At 33.4% G+C, this 19,741-nt stretch overlaps 1 protein-coding gene across 2 annotated transcripts; it reads left to right on the forward strand.

Annotated features, from left to right (window-relative positions):
• Positions 1–239: 239 nt before the first annotated feature.
• On the forward strand, positions 240–18,069 carry LOC137923174 (protein ENL-like). 2 transcript variants are annotated; one of them, XM_068766345.1, is made up of 4 exons: positions 240–449; positions 533–618; positions 16,096–16,282; positions 17,048–18,069. In XM_068766345.1, exons 2-4 carry the CDS (start codon positions 583–585, stop codon positions 17,671–17,673), a joined length of 849 nt encoding a protein of 282 aa, XP_068622446.1. In that variant the 5' UTR covers positions 240–449; positions 533–582; the 3' UTR covers positions 17,674–18,069. The 2 variants fall into 2 exon arrangements, with proteins under 2 accessions (XP_068622446.1, XP_068622447.1); XM_068766346.1 differs by having other exon boundaries at positions 240–618.
• Positions 18,070–19,741: the final 1,672 nt, after the last annotated feature.

Raw genomic sequence — 19,741 nt, forward strand, 5'->3', positions numbered from 1 at the left:
TATATTAAATTTTGTAGCCAATCTAAATAATATAACATATTATACAGGACCAGGAGAAATATTAATCACCAAACATTACCTTTTAGACTTTTATTAAAGTATAAAATACAAACATATTTGTCAATAGATATTAAAGTAATTTATTTTTAAATTAAGGTTGTTATTTTAGCACATCGAAAAGTTTCTTGTGAAACGGAACGCTTGCTTCATTCGTATTGCGCAGAACGAAGAGGGAAGAGGAAGCGACGGTCAGAAGTCGAAGTGCTCACGTCATTCGCGAACCCCGCTTGCCCCGCACCTTCCCCGCGCTCGCCGTGTCATTAAACGAATGATTCAGTGATAAACCCGCCTTGACGTAGTCTTACTGTCAGAAATGCCGCGAGTTTGACTTCCCGCCGGGAATCGAGAGCAGCCTTCATGCATCTTTGCCCACGTCCAACGTACCACAAGTGAGATTTAATGCGAACGCCTGTATGTTTAATGCTTGTGATTATGAACCCGCCAATATCATGACCTCGACGGCCTGTTACAGATGTCATCCGTCACCGCACGAGCAGCGGCGGTTTTATCACATATTAGAAAATGACTGAAGGTCTCCTAAAGATATATGACAAGCCGGTGAGTGCCAAATAGGTCATACCGTGTTAAGAATTTACTTGGAAGTATTATTTAGGTAATTATATTTAACAGTAAAAGCAAAAGAAGTGGTAACTGTCTATCGCACATATCTTATTCACCCACATTCCGGGAGTTTTCGATAATAAAATGATAATGAAGTTAGCAACGTATTTAACAGGTGTTGCATTATTTAATAAATATTAATATCAATAATTCTTATTACACTGCAACTGTTTCGAATATATATATTTTTCTGCGCAAAGTATTGTAAACAATATATTTACTTTGTTGTCAAGTGAAACTTTCGAACCGACCGCCAACGAGCGCGTACCAAATATAACTGGTTTTTATGTGGACAAATAATACGGACATATTTATTTATACATTTAATGCTGTATAGGTTACTTACGTACCAAAGTACAACGACCAAAACTTTTATCAATAATAACTGTACATGTATGATTCTTAAAGAGTGTTGTTTATTTTTAATTACCTTGAAAAATTATTGAGAATCATTATTAAATGGACCGTAATAGTCACGCGATCCTATTGCTGTAGGAGGAATCTTCGTAAAAATATTCAATTCTCACACATGTCGGTTTTTCCACCGTGTTTACTTCTGTTAAACGTGATAAAAATTTAAACGATAACGAGTCTTTGGACAAAAATATTAATACTATTAGATCTATAAAAAATCAAGTTTACACAACGTAAAGTTAACAAATGTATTCGAAACATGTTACCAAAAAATTAAGTACGTAATAAAATTGTAAGGAGCTGAAAGACTATTAATACCTATTTGAAAGGTAATTCAATTTCATTTAAAATCCTTCAGCAATAGGTTGTCTAGACTTCTAAGTACACGTCATGACGCCGCATTTTTTTGGCGAAAAACAATGCATACTTATTTATTGGATCTTCTTAACCGTAACTTGTAAAGCAATGCATAAATATATTTCTATATTACATACATCATCACGAATTGGTTGAACGCTGAAGTCGCGCTGTGTTTTAATTTACTCTATGGTTTCATATGGAATAAAAAGAGTGTTGTTGTTTTATTTTTATTTATTCTTTTAATTTTTATTTTTTTTCTTTAATAATAGTTTTCCTCGTGCCTCGAATGGTATGTTGTTTTATTTTTTTCGACACGACAAACGACACGACAAGCAGGACGCTAAGGGCATTTAGCTTAAAACCTCTTTGAAGCTACGTTCGCGGGCCTCTTGGAAGCCATAGCTCGGACCGCTACATACTACAATTTCACGGATCGGACGTACGAATTTGGCGCTTAGCAACATGTTTAACGATTATATTTATTTGTATACAAGTACACATACTTATACAATTTAAAATTAAATATTTAATTATATTATTTCCTCCACTATACAGTTTTATCTCCAATGTTTACGCATGATTATTTTATCGCATCATTGGAAGTACGCCAATAACGATCCGAAATTAAATAAATTGAGCTTAATTATATTGACGTAAAGATAACAGAATTGTTATGAAGTCAACAGTATTTATTGAATATCCAGAGATATATTAATGACCGTGGTAAATAAAATCATGACGTCATTAATCTTAATTTGTTAAAAATTTATATTTCGAATACGCCGGTACCACTTTAGGTTTTTTTTGAATTTCTACATGTAATCCCCATTCGCTGCGGGAGCAATAGTTGAATATTCCATATAGGCATCATCGGACTAAAACCATATTGTTATCTTTTGACGCCTGTTTTTTAACTAATGCCACGCGTTCGTCCAATAAACTGACAGTGGTTTATAGGTTATACTTTTTTTTCTTAAAGGCGACTTGTCTGAATTCTATACTTTTTGTGGTAATACGCAAAACATAAATTACAAAGTTTGATACATTCCTTATCAAGATGTATTTTTGGTACAAATCCCCATCTAAATTATTCCTACATATCTTGATTATACTGGCCCCAAAGTTTCCAACCGTGAAGTCATATCAATGAAGATAGTATATCTGTCCACCGAGAAGGACCAATTCAAGATAGGTTTTCGTCCACTGTTTTAGACGGTTGTACTCATTTAAGGTAAGAGCCCCGCGCGAACTTACTCCCTGACATTCCAAGCAGGTAATGGAATTTTACACTCCCTTCGCGCCATTAAGAACGCACTAACGGTTCAGTCCTCACTCAGGACGCCTGATAACCTGTCAAGATATGGTACCGTATGGTGCCGTAGTTCTTCAAGGGCACTCGCTGATTTCCACCATGTGATCTGTCCCAAACATATAGATATATATATATATATGTCTCTGTGTGTGTGTGGCTTAAGGTTTTGATTATTAAAATTTGCCGCCATAAATTAGCGCGTTTGCATTACTGTTCCAATAGGATTTTCTTTATTTGGAAACCGTCATTTTATTTACGGAATCGATAATAGCGGAATAGATTTTTTGTTTAACCGCTGCTTGGTTGTGGATATTTAACACCTTTATTGGGTCAAAGGTGACGGAGGACAGAGATAACTTCATTAAAACTTATGTTGTAACTCGAGGAGAGACAGTGCATAAAATCGTATTGATGAGTTAAATATAAAAAGAGGTTAAACTACAAATGTTTTTGTATCACCACATTGTTATTAACGGGCCATATTGCTTTCAATGTAGTTCTCTTGCAGCTTTTTGTTTTTAAAAAAAACGCTTTCAACGTTTTTTTTTTTATTTTGGCACGCTTTTGCATATTATTATTATTGTATTTATTGAATATTTCTATTACAGAAAAACATCGTTATGTAATCATCATAAACTTTCAAAATTGTCAGTATGAATATCACACTCTCTCTCTCTCTTTTCAGCCAATAGATTGCTAGGCATAGGCCTCCCATAAAAATATCCATGGGGAGATATACATAATCGCTACTCGTGGCAGACGGATTAGCGGTCGCAGTGTGATGTTATGTAACGCAGAGGACGCTGCTGCACATCCTCTGAGAACTATTCTCTACCTAATCCACAATCTGCTGCAAATGCACAGTGTGAATTATATAAGACCAAGTCTCAGTAGTCTCAGAGTCTCCTTAACGCTGGGCTACCATTGATCATTGACCATAACATAGGTTAAGTTAAATAACTTTTAACTTAACTCTTATGAAGTTCAAAAATAAATCTTAAATATTTTTTAATGTATCACATGAAAGATTATTCAAAATCTGTCTAATCCTTAGTCCTTGTTCATTAGGGGGTGATTAAAAAGATATTACACATAACCGAAGCGGATTTTTAATTTGAGTTTTAACAAAAAAACTAGCAAAAATTTTGATGTATAATATTATTTAGATATCGCTCACCTTTAGATTGAGTGAAGCCGACATGAAAGCAATTAGAGACATAGGATAATGTCTAATAATGGATCATGGCTTCGCCACCAAACAACAGTTTAAAAAGCAAATGGTGAATACAGTAATCTAATGAAAAATTGCATATGTTCCAGTTTTCTGACCACACCGGTGACAATAATGTGAAATTTAATCACTTGTTACATATTCATCAGTAAAAGTATCGTTAAGCTAAGTTGAAGTTGTAAATTAACATAAATGAGTCATGCCTTAACCAAGAGTAAAATCGATTGCATCTCTTATTGACTTCGAAATGAGTTTACCACCTACTCGGGTCATAAATGGCTTAGAGCTGAAAAAAAAACAGGCGAAAGATACTAACTATATATATATTTATAAATATGTGTATGTATGTTTGTATATATATATATTCCATAATACATAGGTTAATAAAGAAAATATAGATCCGAAACGTGGCGTAAGACAGGCCTTATTAGATAAAAAGGCCTCAAAGTCACCCAGAGATTAATGGTGAAGGCTATGCCCGGAGATTCGATGCGAGATCGAATCAGATATGGGATCCACAGAAGAAACAAAATTACCGACGTAGCTCGAAGAATTGCTCGTCTGAACTGGTAATAGGTAGACTCTAGGCAAAATGAAGTCCTCGAGAAGTCGATAGAAGCGGTCAGCGCAAAACGGTCAATAATGGAAGTTTAAGCCTTGCAGTGGTCGTCTATCGGCTGAAGGAATGAATGAAAAAAATTAAAAATACATTCTATCACATTGAAACTCATTCGGCTTTCCATAGGAATACAATAAAAATCACAGTTAAATAAATAAATCGTTCATATTAACTAGCTATTAACTTTAAAAGCACGATTGACCTTGTCTTTTATAAATAATCTATTTGGGGTAAATTCGAAACTAGTTACCGAATTCTAAAAAATGATTTACTATATCGATCTTAATTTAAATTACTTTTACATTTTCAATTTAAATACATAGACCACAGATAGTATTAATGTCTCGTTAGAAATACAATATTATTAATAACAACAAAGTTACTTTGTAACAAAAAGCAAAATTTTTCTCACATTAATAATTTCTGGTAATTTTTTGTGGTAAAAATTTCTAAAAACTATGTGTTATAAACATATATTAATTTTAAGAAATATATAATTCTATAAATGTCATTATCTATTCGCTATTTGAGTTACATTTCATGTCAAAAGTTATTGTCATTTGAGAAATAACATTTTTTCTATAATCAAAAAAGTTGTTTAGTGAAACAAGAAAGAGTATTTAAATATTTATAAATAACAAACAAGGTGACGTTTGAAGAGGGTCGTTATTGAATTATACGAAGAAATCTCTTTCGAGGTTAGTTCATTCATTTTTATATAATAGGTTATTGGTTATAGGTATAAAAACATTAAAGGGGTGAATGTATAGCTCACTCGTGTGCAAAAACCTTTAGATCTTTACAATTCTTCGAATCACCCTGTACAAAGTGATCACTTTGAAATATGTTACATTAATTTCTTTTCCTATTGGATTGCGATAAGCATATGACTTCGGTCTGCAGGCACAGAAAGTAAACATTTTTTAATTATATTATTACGAGCAGTGGCAGTCCTGTGATAGAGGGTTGAGACGTGCCACCGTAGGTCGCGCGTTTGATTCCCGGGATAAAATCTTGTGTGATTTAAGTATTAATTGTAAAGGATAGCCGTTGCTCACAATCGAGTTTCCGGATTATGGCAGCAACGACCTCTACGTACAACACTGCGATCCTGCCAAGTGTGGCGATTATGGGATATCTCCCCAGAAATATCTTTGACAGGTGCCTATATCCTACAAAGGACATCTAAATGCTAAAACGACGGTGACGAATTGTATGTAGTACATAATCAAAATTTTCGTGATAGTTTTGTTTCTATATTATTATTACGTTATTTTTCATTTCAAAAATCATTGATTTTTTGGGTCACCTCTTTATAACTTTGACACCTATATATATACTTATGTACTGGTTCATACTCACTATACACCATATCTTTAGAGCGATAAGGCTTGGAGATTTAAAATTCGGTAGGAATATTACTTTCGCGTAATAAAAGACGAACGAAAGGTCTAAAAACGTATTTCATTAAATTCCACCTACAGGAACGATTGAAGAGGCGTTGGTTACAAAAAAAGGTTATTATTACACTAAAGTAATTATACGGGCCACGAATCTGTTAGTTTTCAATAAAACTATGTAAGCGAAGGGTTTCATATCAAACACCATTTTCATATTAGTACATGTAATTTTAAACAGGTAAAAATAATTATTCTGCGCAACTAAGATTACGTTCATAAATTACTATTATAACATATAAGGGAAAAAAAAGTTTAAGAAATTAAATAGTATTGCAGTATTACAATTCTATTTAATTTGATTGATCTTTTCGTTGCACTTGTATAGCGCATACTCGACAGAAGAAAAAACATGCATTATTTATATTATAACACTGAATTATTTATCATCAGGAAGTAAAAACAGTCTTCATCCTTATCGATAATTTAATCGTATGCGGCGAAGCCAAACGATTTATCTTACGTTTGAACAACTGCCAGCCGAGTGGTTCTGCATAAAACTATATCTGTCTATTAAAAGTTTTTTATTCGAGTATTTTTAATCTGCGTGGCTATATTGATTATCCGCAGCTTCTTTCTTACTACCTTTTTAGACGAGTCGTCACATGTTTCATTTGCTCGCAAAATATTACAATTTTACTCGTTTAATTATTATATGTATGTTTTTCTCCTGAAACAACCTTACCTTTAGGGTGATGCAATTCATTTTCATTAATAAAAAATTATGTTCGAACACTTTAACACCTTTGGTTCTGTCCAATATCCCTCCATCCTTGAAGATGCAAGTTTATAATTAATGTATTGTTCGACTAGTTATGTTGTGCGCCTCATCAACAAGCCAACTCAGTGAACTGTGAAGAGGTCTATGCTTGGAAGTTCTTTACGGGGTCGAATCAGGAAAGAGAAGATCCGTAGAACGAGTTAAATTAACCGACATAGCCTAGCAGACTGACAAGTTGGAGTGGTAGTGGCAAGTCCGCAAAGTACGCAGATCAGTTGACCTCTAAGTCCTTATTATTCCGATCGACAAGCGCAGAAAATAAAAATAAGTAAATTGACAGACGATCTTTTTAAGGTTGTCAGAAGACACTGGATGCAGGTCGCGTCTAACGGGGCCTTTTGAAAATCAAAGGGAAAAGACTATCTTCTGCAGTGGATGTCCTATGACTAAATGGAAATCCACTTTTGGATGCGCGTTCTTTGAATAAAATTTTCTTTTCATGACATTCACTCTAGAATGTTCCACCTAATTAGTAATATCAACATAGTTATTAATCTGATAATAGAGTTATCAAATTAACTTACTCGTTACGGGATTAGAACATTTATTCATGTATCTATTAGTATACCCAATGACGATGACCTAAGAACTAAAAAGTGTAAAGAAGACAGACGACCTTAATAAATTCGTCAGAAGACGCTTGCTGCAGGCTGTTTTCAACTGTTCCTATTGCAAATCTGCAGGGGAGGTCTATATCCAGTAATGAATATCTTACAACTGAAATGATGATGGTGAAGTAAAAATTTCTTTAAGGATGTAGTCAAGTTAATGCTTCGACTTATGTTCAAAAAGCTGTTGCTAGGTTCAAATAAATTTTCAAACGAAACTTCAAAGAACTCAAGTAGCATAGAGGCGAACGAGCACACCTTCAGTGTCTTATTGAGATTTAAATTTTACGGAAATTTTACCCTGGAATCAATGCAGTGTACACGAAAATTTCGGAATATTCTTTTTGGGTTTTACAGCGGAATCGTTCACCTCCAAGCAAACCTCCCTTTTTCGTTTGTATTTGACATCTGAAATAGCGGAATTATAACTAAAATAATATTTTATATTTAAAAATTGTAATTTCTGGTGGAATCTACTCAACATTAGAAATCACAATTTAACAAAAATCAAAGAGGTTTTTTTTAAATTGAATTAGATATTTTTTCATAGCTTATGTTCTAATCAGCTATTTAAATTTTAAACTAACTAAAATAATGATTGTCTTTGTTTTCTCACCGCATATGTAGATGAAAAAGCTAAGTGTGCCAGAGCCTGTACAATAATTGAATATCTTCGAATGTTTATAACACTTCCTAGATAAAAATAAGTTATCTAAATTTTAAATTTTTGCACTCATGATTTTCTTAACAAAAAATATTTAAATTTCGTACATTATAATTCAATGTACTACGATGTATAAAAAATACGCGAACACATAATTCAATAAAAGTAAATTCTAAATATAAAAATATTAAATCATGTTTCAGCGCTAAGACGTTCACTGCCTCTCCTGTAGGTTTCCAATAGGACCGGTAGAGATGGCCTGCAAACTACATACCGTTTTAAATATTATATCAATCTATTGTAAATATTTATAGGCAAATGATAATGTATATTATACATTTCGTCCGGTAATTTGAAAATGCAAATTTCTCAGTTAAGCCAAAACATTTTGTACTTAAAAAAATACATTAGATTGTGATAGGAATATAAACAATTACTTACGCTATTCTTGTCTGGAATTCGGTAAACACTGGAATTACGCATTTAGTAATATGCAATCTAATGCCATGCATACGATATGATAAGTTCACATTACAGTCATCGGTAAACATCCTACGCTGTCAGCAACAACGCAATACTGTTAATAAATTGAGTTTGTGAATTGTTATTAAATATAAGTTGTTAAAATGTGACAGCTTTTTTATTTTATTTTTTTACTTTATAAGATGTTAAATAATTCATTAATAATCTTAAAGAACCAACTAGTATTGTTGAATTCTTGGTGAACCAGCGACGCCTTGAAATTTGATTTTATTCTGGAATAAATTACGATTGAAGAATACGAAACGTGAATTCCATATTTAAGGATTTAAAAAAATTAGAACACATATTTTCTTTAAAACATACACAGGGAAATAATATTAAAATAATATTATGTATGTATTATTTATGAAATGCTGAGAAATTACTTATTTTATTTATTAGTAAGGCTGAAAATTTGTGCGTCCCTCGTTTTATTGCATCATCCCCTGCAGCTGGCAGGCGTTGGGAGAAAATAAAGGACGGACTAGAATAGAGGCCGGTCTTTCAGGAGGCTTTATTGTTTCTTTACCTTTTATATCTCCTACGTAACGGATATGTTATAGTCCTTTATTTGCGTTAGACAAAGAGATCGAGAAGAGACATTCTACATGTCTTTCTTTAGTTGAGGATATGGAAAATGTCTTTCTCCGCAGAAAAGGACTAATATATAGCTACTTCCGCTATGTAGCAGTAGACGTGCAATAAAGTGCACCGCCCGCCAGCCCGCTTATAAATGCGCATGCGGCAAACAATGCGAATTACACAACTACCACCGTAAAATCACTCAACACGTGTTTTACCCCTCCACGGGGCATCATCCGAAGTAATGTTACACCGATTAGTGCCAAACACCGAGTGAAGCGAGTGGCGAGACTACTACTACATAGCGGAAGTAATCCTTTTCTTACTTAGGATGGATTTCCCCAAAGTAACGCCTGAATCTATTAGATATTTCTTCACAGAGGTTGCGGATGAGTGAAGACCTCCTTTAGGGTCTGCTCTCTAGTGATAATGATATAAGAGTACCTACACAGAACGCCTTGTTTATATATTTCCCTTACATTAAACAAAAAAGGTCAAAAATTTTATGGTATACCTGATATTCAAGTATAGGAATGCATGACTGTTTAGCGGTTTAATTTTCTACAGTTTACTCTTCGTAACAAACGCAAACTTGCAAATCTTGCGTACTCATCATCCCTTGGTACAGTAAGTATTAATTGCGTTGACTAATCGATTTATGTGTAAACAATTATTCTAAGTTACCCGAATGCAAATATATTATCACTCCAACAGTGACGGCCATTTTGTAATTCTCAGATTACATTATAATTACTTCCATACATAGGTTTTATTTATTTTCGTAATGTTAAATTAAGTCTTTTTATACATTAGCTTATAATTTTCACGATTAATTGAAATTATATATTATCATGTTTTTAATAAAAAAAAAAGAATATTGCTATAGAAGACACCACTGACAACAAAAAAAAACCTTAAGTAGCTTAATGGATATGTTTAATATTTCCTTAATTAGTTAAGTCAGGTGGGCTTGGAAACGTACAAGGAGTATTAATGCAGGCAGCTTTCAACCTATCCTAGGGAGTCCCGTGTCCAGTAGTGGACAGCCAGCGGCAAATGATAATATATCTGCATTTATTGTCTAAAGTGCTCTGTATTTTTGCACATTTTTAACAATGAAATTTCAAGCCTGAATTTTTTATACACAATTCATATTATTTAACTTCAGACAATTAAATTTAGACAATGATTTTATACCACTGTTAAAGTAAAGGTAATTAAATTATACAGATTATAAAACAACTGTGGATATGGGTTTTCTCATAAATAAACTTTGTCGGTCTCAATCTTAGTTATTACTGAAATATAAATTGTAGTTAAATGTGAGAATTTTAATAAACTGAGTTATTCTTACTGCTTTTAATACAATTTAAAGTTACAGGTTTTTGAAATTTACTTTAAACATAAAAAGGAACTCGATGGAACGATTTACGTACATATATATATATGTGTGTGTGTGTGTGTGAAAATTCAATGGTGGAGGCCATGTCCAGTATTAGACTTCTAACTGTTGACATGATGATGATATACTATCAACGAGCTTATATATCTCAATATATTTTAGGAAAAGAAACCGCATGCTTTTTTACTGTATAGAAAATAATCAAAGTACCTTTGTGTGCTACGGGTACACTTTAAAAGACGACATAATTTTGTCGCCCCCACACTATTTCAATATTTTATTAAATTGCGTAATTTTATATTATATATTTTTTAATAATATAAAAAAATATGTAGTCCTGCTTACTTTCTTTCGCCTGTCCTTCTCAGATCTTTCAGATTTCATTCGAATACATAATAGATTCAACTTAATGTTAACAAGACATATAATTCATCGTATTTTGAATAAAGATTTTTTTAAATTTGTATTCATGAATTACAATAGCATTAAGTACAGTGCTGTAAATGCGGGTCATCTATCGATTGAACTCTGCTTACCTATGGCATCCAGGTCATTCAACTTATGGAAGCCTATCAAATATATGAACATGTTATTTTGAAAACATTTAAGCAAGCTATACCTTGATTCTTCTTGTATCGTATCCCTCACTACTGAGGATCGTGGTAATGTTGGGATAGTTTTTCGCGCACTGCTTTACGTTATAGAAACTTAATAGCAAGCACAAAAAGAACAGGTTAACTATTATATACTAATGTTCATTCAATCATTAAAGTCAGCCGATAGGCGCCCACTGCAAGGCATATGCCTCCTGCAAAGATTGTCACAATGACCGGCCTTGCGTTACCCGCATCCATCGACTTCCTGCAACCTTGATTACATCATTGGTCCACCTAGTGAGAGATCTATTCACGCCGTGATTACGGGCATTGGTCGCCACTTTGAAACCTCGCGACCCTAATGATCTTCGGCTGCACGAACCTCGCACAAAGCTTCGGGCATAGTTCTCTCCCTTGCTCTTTGGCTATCCTTGAGTCTTGTTATAAGGCACTGACAATACACATTCGTCAAAGACCTAGTCATTAGACATTGCGCTATTTTGGACGAGAAGATGTTTCGGCGTGTCCCGATTACTAGTATTAAAAAAACAACAATTCTATTTTATAAAATAAAAGTATATTTAACAAGGAAGCAAAATTTCTTTTGGACGAAACACATTATGCCTCCTTATTTCTCCAGTGTTCACGAATCGAAATGCGAAATTCATATCAACTGGCAGCCAAAACGGTTCTCTGTCGGATCCTCTCTAATCTTAAGCCATGGAGCGTCCGTCTTAAGGCTAAGGGCTTGGCGGAATCTTAATCCGATGTAATATAATATGCCTCCGTATTATCATGTTTATTATATTTAAGAAGTTTATTAAACGAAAACTTGTAAGAAATCCTAATATAGTATGAAGGACGTTTAAGTTTGGTAAAGAATTTATTTAATATTGTATTATGCATATTGTGAAAGGAACCATAAACAGGAAAACCCGTCAAGTTCATTGATTCAAATTGAAAGGTGTCGTTATTGCGAAACTCTGACTCTAGTTTCTATTAAATTGAGCTCTTTTGTTATTCTTCTCATGACGTACACAAGAAGTAATTGTAAATAATCCTACATGGATAATGATATGAATAACTAAACATCTTACACACAGTGCTTGAGTTTAGTCACAGTAGAGGTAAAAAAAAATCACGACAGATAGAAACTACCGTTCCGATGGAAGGACCGTTGTCGTCTGCATCAAGATTCGAGTGGAACAATAATAAACGTTTTTATAGACATGACCCTGCGCCCGCCGAACTTGTTGAGTATTATACCAGCGAAGGGGAAGATAAGTGCTTGTATTTACGCTGACACTCACGGCACACAATTGACGCTGATTGATATTGATTCAGAAGCGAAAATACCAACGAGGATATAAATGTCGTAGTTTGATTTAATACTTCTTGATTCAATTTAAGTTTTCATTCGAATTGCTAATGAGACCACGATTCAGTATTTCATAGTCTCGTAAAATATTTATTATGCATTGACAATGATTACGCAATATATAATATAAGAATCATAGAGTCCCGAGGTAAGTCAATCCATCCAAACTGTTCTTATAAAGTTAGAATAAAAAATTAAAAAAATATGTGATATTTATTTTAAATGCTTGCTTTAGTGCTTGTGCAACCGCTGTACTGCGTTTCGGGAAAGCGCGGAGGACAAGAAATAAAAAGCGCAAGCGCTGCTCGAGTGACCGATAGTCTCCAGTCTCGCCGCGCGTGTACCTAAGGCGCAGTACAGCGATTTCGATAGTACTAATGCCTAAAGTATCATACACTGTCTTTTCTATTACAACTGCTGGTTCAATCTAACTTGTAGACCCGATGTTTTAAACTCCTACATTAATTGATTGGTTAAAGACTGAAATTGGTTAACAACTCACTAAGTTTTGCAACGCTTGTTTTCTGAATCCCGGATACAATTATAATTTCAACATCACTAGTCTTTTGTCTCGATTTATAACAGACCTGAAGCTTGCCATCCTTCATGCGGCAAAAAGTTGCCAGTTTATCGGTATTCTCCAAACTGCGTTTTGGAATGTGCAGCGAAATTACACCAAATAATTCTCCCATCTCCTTTCTTCCATCAGACAATAAGAGGCACGGATTCACGACATCCGTATTCGGTTGAAATTACTTCCATCACTAACCCTTTTGCTTTTATAGTGCGAACAGCCTAGGAGGGGAACAATCTACCAGTGTCATTATTTCAAGCCAATGATAACTTAGGAGTCTTTAAGACAAGAGTGAATAGGTTTCTTCTAGGCAGGCATTTACCATCGTAGACCTCGTCGTTTAAGGTTAGACGAGGCAGAGGTCAAATGATTCACCTACAAAGAATAAAAAAAAGTTATTACTTTTAGTCCAAGGGACCGATGAAAGCCAAGACCAAAAGACTCTGTCGTCATCGTCATAATTTTTTCAGCTTTAGATCTTCTACTACCGGATATAGACCTCTCCTAGAGATTACAAATTCCAATTCACTTTGTAGGAAAACTATAAGACCACAGGCGCCAACTGTTCTATGCGTTATGTAGTCTGTCAACTGCCTCTTCAACTTGTTTATAATTTTTATACCAATCTCGTAGGGAAAATCTGAGCATAGCTGTCGCCGCGGTCCGTTGTGCGTCTATGAGCTTACCAAAAAGGCTCATAGTGAGAGATAACGTTTCTGTTGTAAATAAATGCAAATGTACATAAAAACAGTGGGTACTCGGAAATGAACGTTTTTATTCACAAGGTAATCACGATTCACACACACGTCCAAGGATATATATTTTACCAATGCCTCGAGTACGACGCACTGCCTCTGCAGGCATCGCGCTAGCATAACATAATTGCCGGCATAATCTTTTCTCATTATCACACTCATTACCATTCGAACCTTGAATCGCAGTAACCTGGAAAATCGTTGTCAAAGTGTTGAATATTTATTTTGCTCATACACATTGTCTTTCATATAATGCTATAATAAAATAATGTTCACGGTTGATACAGACTCACCATACTGGGTGGTTATTTATAGATGTAAGCTTTAAGTATTGAATGTATAGTTCATTTGCTGTCAAGTAATATATGGGACGCCCTTTACAAAAATCAATAGTTTGTAAAATAATAACGTAACGATGATTTAGTAAGAAAAGGCGTTTCCAAAACTCGTATTACTACATAATAAAATTATTTATCGTGTAATATTTTCCCTTGCAGACTTTTTTTTGCCAAAAGTTATTGGCCTGCAGCATTTCAATATAAAATATAAATTAATGTGATATATTTTAGAGTGAACATTTACACCTATAACCAATCACCCAATAGTGATGATAACTATACATTTATTTTTTAAAGTATTCACATACATACAATAAATATTTATTTGTATGTTAATTACTTGGAGTTTAATTACAAAAGTTAGCGTACATAATATTGAAGCGACCCAAACACAATGAATTAACATTTTATTTATTAATACAGGTCCGTTTAAAATTGTTACAATTTACAGTGACATAGCGTACACACTAATTTAGATTTAAATTACACCAATTATAAATAATGTCCGAAGACTAAATTCTCCCAAAAAGCAATGGAGACGGCTATGCTAGACTATGCTGCTGGAATGAGGAGATCCACAGTAGAATCAAGGTGATCGACGTATTATTTTGACCACGGATGCACAGACCGCGACCCGCGGGCCGCATGTGGCTCGCCGGTCGAATACTGGTGGCCCGCCGACAGCAAAAATAAAACTCTCTTACATTCGAAAAATAATGAATTCTATTCCAAAATAAAACCAAAATTTAATAAAATTTAATTACCTATACTTCTGGCGGCCGGCCCGCCATCACTTCATGATTTGTCCGAGTGGCCCCTAGTCTTAATAAGGTCTGTGCAACCATGATTTAGACGAATACGACGAATTCAATCAGATTTATCTGCAATAATCGACAGTGGGGGAAGCACATCGCCCGTGCAATCGAGCACCGTTCGAGCCTAAATGTCGAGCTGCGACCATGAGACGGTAGACCATCCAACTAGGTAGACCGGCATAGTTAAGGTTGAGGGAAGTCACTGGATGCGGGCAATGCAAGACCGGTCATCGTGGCGATATTTAGAAGGAGGCCTGTGCCTTGCAATGCGTATATCGGCTTACATTATTAACAGAGTCGTTATTAAACTGCTATCCTCGATAAAGAAATTAGAGTTTAATCTAGTTTCATATAATCTATCGCAATTTGTAAATTAACTGAAATGTAATGTATGTATTGTAAAGAAGTTATTTTTTTTATATTCGTTATCCTGTAATGTCGCCACAATATTAAACGGAAACATTGTACAGTAAGCTGTACAATGTGTGTAATGTAGTATGAAGAACACATTAAGATGTGTTCTTCATACTTTTTAATAACAACTATAAGAGTACTTCTGATGGTTTAACCGGGGCTTCACGCAGAATCCCTATTATCCGTTTTGCCTAATGAAAAATTCCCGGAGTTGGACGATACCTTTACGAAAGTAATTTTATTTATTCTCTTCAAAAGTTACTTTTTGTTTCTTGCGTTTACTGAACGCAAACAGTTGGCGAGGGGTTGACGCTATTTGATACGGATTTTTCTTTTTCCAGCCTTTTATTATATACAATATTTCCTTACGCGTCAAGCACTTGCGTATACACAAATGAGAGTAAAATTTATATTTTTAAAAATACGTCATTTATAGTATATGACTATAACTCAATTCTGTGTAATAAAATATTCTTATATTTAACTTGAATTCACTACCCATGCGCTTTAAGCCGTTAAATGCTATAACATAATTTTAAATCTTATAGCATGTGCCGGGTATGTTAATCACAAATTTTTTGTGTGTATTCAGATGTGCGTTCGTGTATGGCTGGAGGTGGGTCACGCGTGCGAGCCTCGACGATCCCCATTCGGGCGGGCATTGGCGCTAGACTGGCGCGTGTGGGTGCGTGGAGCCCGAGGCGGCGACATCAGCCCTTTCGTCCACAAAGTTGTGTTCCACCTGCATCCGCCCAGTGCCTTCGTCTATCCCAAAAGAGGCAAGTATATATTCATAAAAACATTTTAATCTCAGGTTTTTAGTCTCACAAAAAATAATATATAAAGCATCAGGTGGTAGACTTGCGACATAGAGATCGGAATGTTTGCAAGTCGTATCCATTAAGTTACAATGTGTACGAAATCCCTGTCTCGCTGAAGACGGTTTCAGAAAAAAAAATTAGAATGAAAAGAGCTCTAACACAATATCTGTGTGAAATTTGGGGAAAAAAACTCTTAGTTTCACAGTGTTGCCAGCATTCTGTGATCAAACATTCTTCACAAATAAATATATTTTGTAAATACACAATATAAAATTTTAATGAAGCAAATGACTAATTTTCGTTTTAGGCCGTTCAATTTAGAGGGCTTTATAACTTACACTAACAATGATTTTTTTATTGAAATTAACAGATCATATCACTTTCATGTAGATTAGATGATATATTTACGGTATTAAAACATATATATATATGTGTATGTGTATATATATATATATATATATGTATGTATATATATACATAATGATATTGATATAATTCATTCATTCATTCACATGTTAAAATTTTCCTACCAACGATGAAACGATAAACATTTCATTAATTCGAAATTAAACTGTCTTAAGTTTCAGGTAAATATTCATTTTCGAAAAAACATGATCCATGATTGTTTTAAAGTAATCATACAATCTCGTAAATGGTCATATAATTTATGTGTACACAATAATTTATCTTTTCATGTTTTAATATTGAAAATGTTTGTTTCAGTTCTCCAAGAGCCACCATACGAAATCCAAGAATCCGGATGCGCTTCCATTGATATACCAATATACGTGTACCTGAAATGCACCAACAAGCCAAAGAAAATTCGCATTCGGTACAGTCTGAATATTGAAAGCAATAGTATAACTAATTCAGAGTCGAAATATATTTACTACGACTTTGAAAACCCTTCAGAACAGTTGTGCGTAGCGCTAATGAAGGGCGGAGGAGAGATAATCGCAAGAAGAGGGTGCTTCAAAGGGCAAAAAGATGACCTGTCCCTTCTCTTTTCAGACGACGAAAAAAGTAAAAACAACAAAACTAAAAGATATCATTTCGTCGAACCCATACGTAACCATAGAACAAAAAAGCGAACCAAAACGTATATTTTAGAAGAAATCTGTTCAAAATGTGGCGATTCAGACTTTAAAAAGCAACTTCGGTCTGTTGCTATGACTGACGACGAAATAAGTAAAGTGTCACAATTGTATTTAGCCTATAAAAGTTACGAGAAGTCGGTTGATGCGTTAATTTTGCCGCCGATTTCCGATCCCATCTACACGATGCCAGAACTCCCAGCCTCTTTAAAAGGAGCGATAGCTAGCATCGAAGGTGATTACGCTATGCAATGACGGGTGCCTTGTATACCAGTCTATATTTCATCTGTGCCATTTAAAAATTGTGCCTATTTCGTTATTTAATCGTTATACGTGAATTTTTATTTAGTTGTTGATATTAGCTAAAAAAACTATATTTTTTAATTTAAAATAGCTATTTATTCTCGTTATTAATGTTAAGATTTTATTATATTACGAATAAAATCTATTTGAGTACAAGTGCTGTGAGTACGATCTCAAAAATTTTTAAGTATGTAGATAGAGCTAGATAACATATTGTCAAAGTCATATTTAGTTGTTTATTAACATCTATGATGCTTTTACTCATACATACCTGTAATCTATTTTTATTAAATGCAATAAATCGCTGCAAATTTTTTAACCCTATTAATAAACATAATAAAATTATTTCTCATCAGATCATTACTATAATATGTAGTATACATTCAGGTTAGAAAATAAAGACTTATTTATTCTAATTTTAAAGTCACTATACAAATTGTATTTCATTTGTTTAGATATTTAATAAATAAATTTGAACAAATAACAGAACACAATATAATTCCAAATAAAAATAGATATTATATAAAACTGTATAGTATATACCATTGACAGTAGATATGTTGTAAAGTGTTTGTATTACTAGCTACCTTTAAAAACTATTAATTCGTTTTATCACAACTGGAAAAATATTTGTGCGTATAATAACCGTACATAACGTTTTTTTATCAAATTTCTGTTCATCCATGAACAACGAACGACGGTGGTTGATTGAAGTGCTCAAACTCTTTTTTACGTACACTCTAAGCTATTAGCACAAGCGAGAGAAAACTATGTGATGTATGTTGGTGATATTGTTAATTTGTTTATAAGGTTTACTTCCTATTTAATGTAATAATATCCATCAAAAAGTCAAATTGTGAATTATAATAAATATAATGTTTATATGAATTATATTAATATAATAAATGAATTATAATAATCTAAAGGTCTGTGTAAGAGAACTACAATGATGTTGGTGCTTGAATGAATGCTTGGTAATAATGAAATTTGTTTTAAACATATAATACTTGATATTATCTTTATAATATTATTTGCTCATTGACCGAAATTATTTATATAGAGTAAAATGTGTTAGATGTACGGTGTAATTATTATTAATTGTAGAAAAATGTAATGAGCAATCTGTCAATTGGAGACATTTTGGCGCGTTAATGGAACAATTTGACGTTTTCGTCGATCAACATAGATGAATTACATTTCGATATTTTTTTTATATGAAAGTACCTTGTTTTAAATCTAATATCAACAGATATATTTTTGTTTACAACAATGCAAACTATTTAATGTAAATCACTTAAATAGATGTATTGTTCGTCAAGTCAAAAGGTTAAGGTAAAACAAAACAAAGTTATGTGATAAGAACAGAGATTCTTTGGTTTATGTTCACTCGTTAAAATAATATACTTGCCCAATGTAATATCTTTTCATATAATTAATAACACATTTGACAGTAAATATTGTTCATTAATATTGCATGATGTTATTAAAACGAAACAGGGTACTAAATGTTATTATCTATTCGTCTAATGAATAATTTGATTTTTTAACGTTTATTTGTATTTTTTTAATTAATGATGCTGAATGAATCTTAGATTCTGATGAATCTTAGTATTGATTTTTAGAACCTTCAAATGTGGATAACATTTGCAGGTTGTAAAAATCAATATACGACGAGTATGTGTTAATTTTGTGTATAGTACTTTATGAAAAATTAAAAGAATACTTTTGGAGTGATACGTGTTTTTCAACGAGGACCATGTTTAATTAAAATAAAAAGTTTACATGGAAATCATCATTTTTTTTTAATAAAAAACTTTGATTGTGACTAATGTCATGTCTGACAGATATCATTCGATCAATCACATGTAAAAATCGTTTTTTTTTTTTCCAAATATTCTCATGCTTTCTGACAACATATCAATGACTATAGCGTTAATTACGTTACTAGTTTCGAGTTTAAAGATTAATAGATATATGATACGGCCAATATACAAAAGAGTTTTGCGAATTTATGCCGTAG

This window comes from Battus philenor, unplaced genomic scaffold (assembly GCF_028537555.1).
Source record: "Battus philenor isolate CCGP_79_NKW_IND1 unplaced genomic scaffold, ilBatPhil1.0.hap1 SCAF_21, whole genome shotgun sequence".
Taxonomy (NCBI): Eukaryota; Metazoa; Arthropoda; class Insecta; order Lepidoptera; family Papilionidae; genus Battus; species Battus philenor.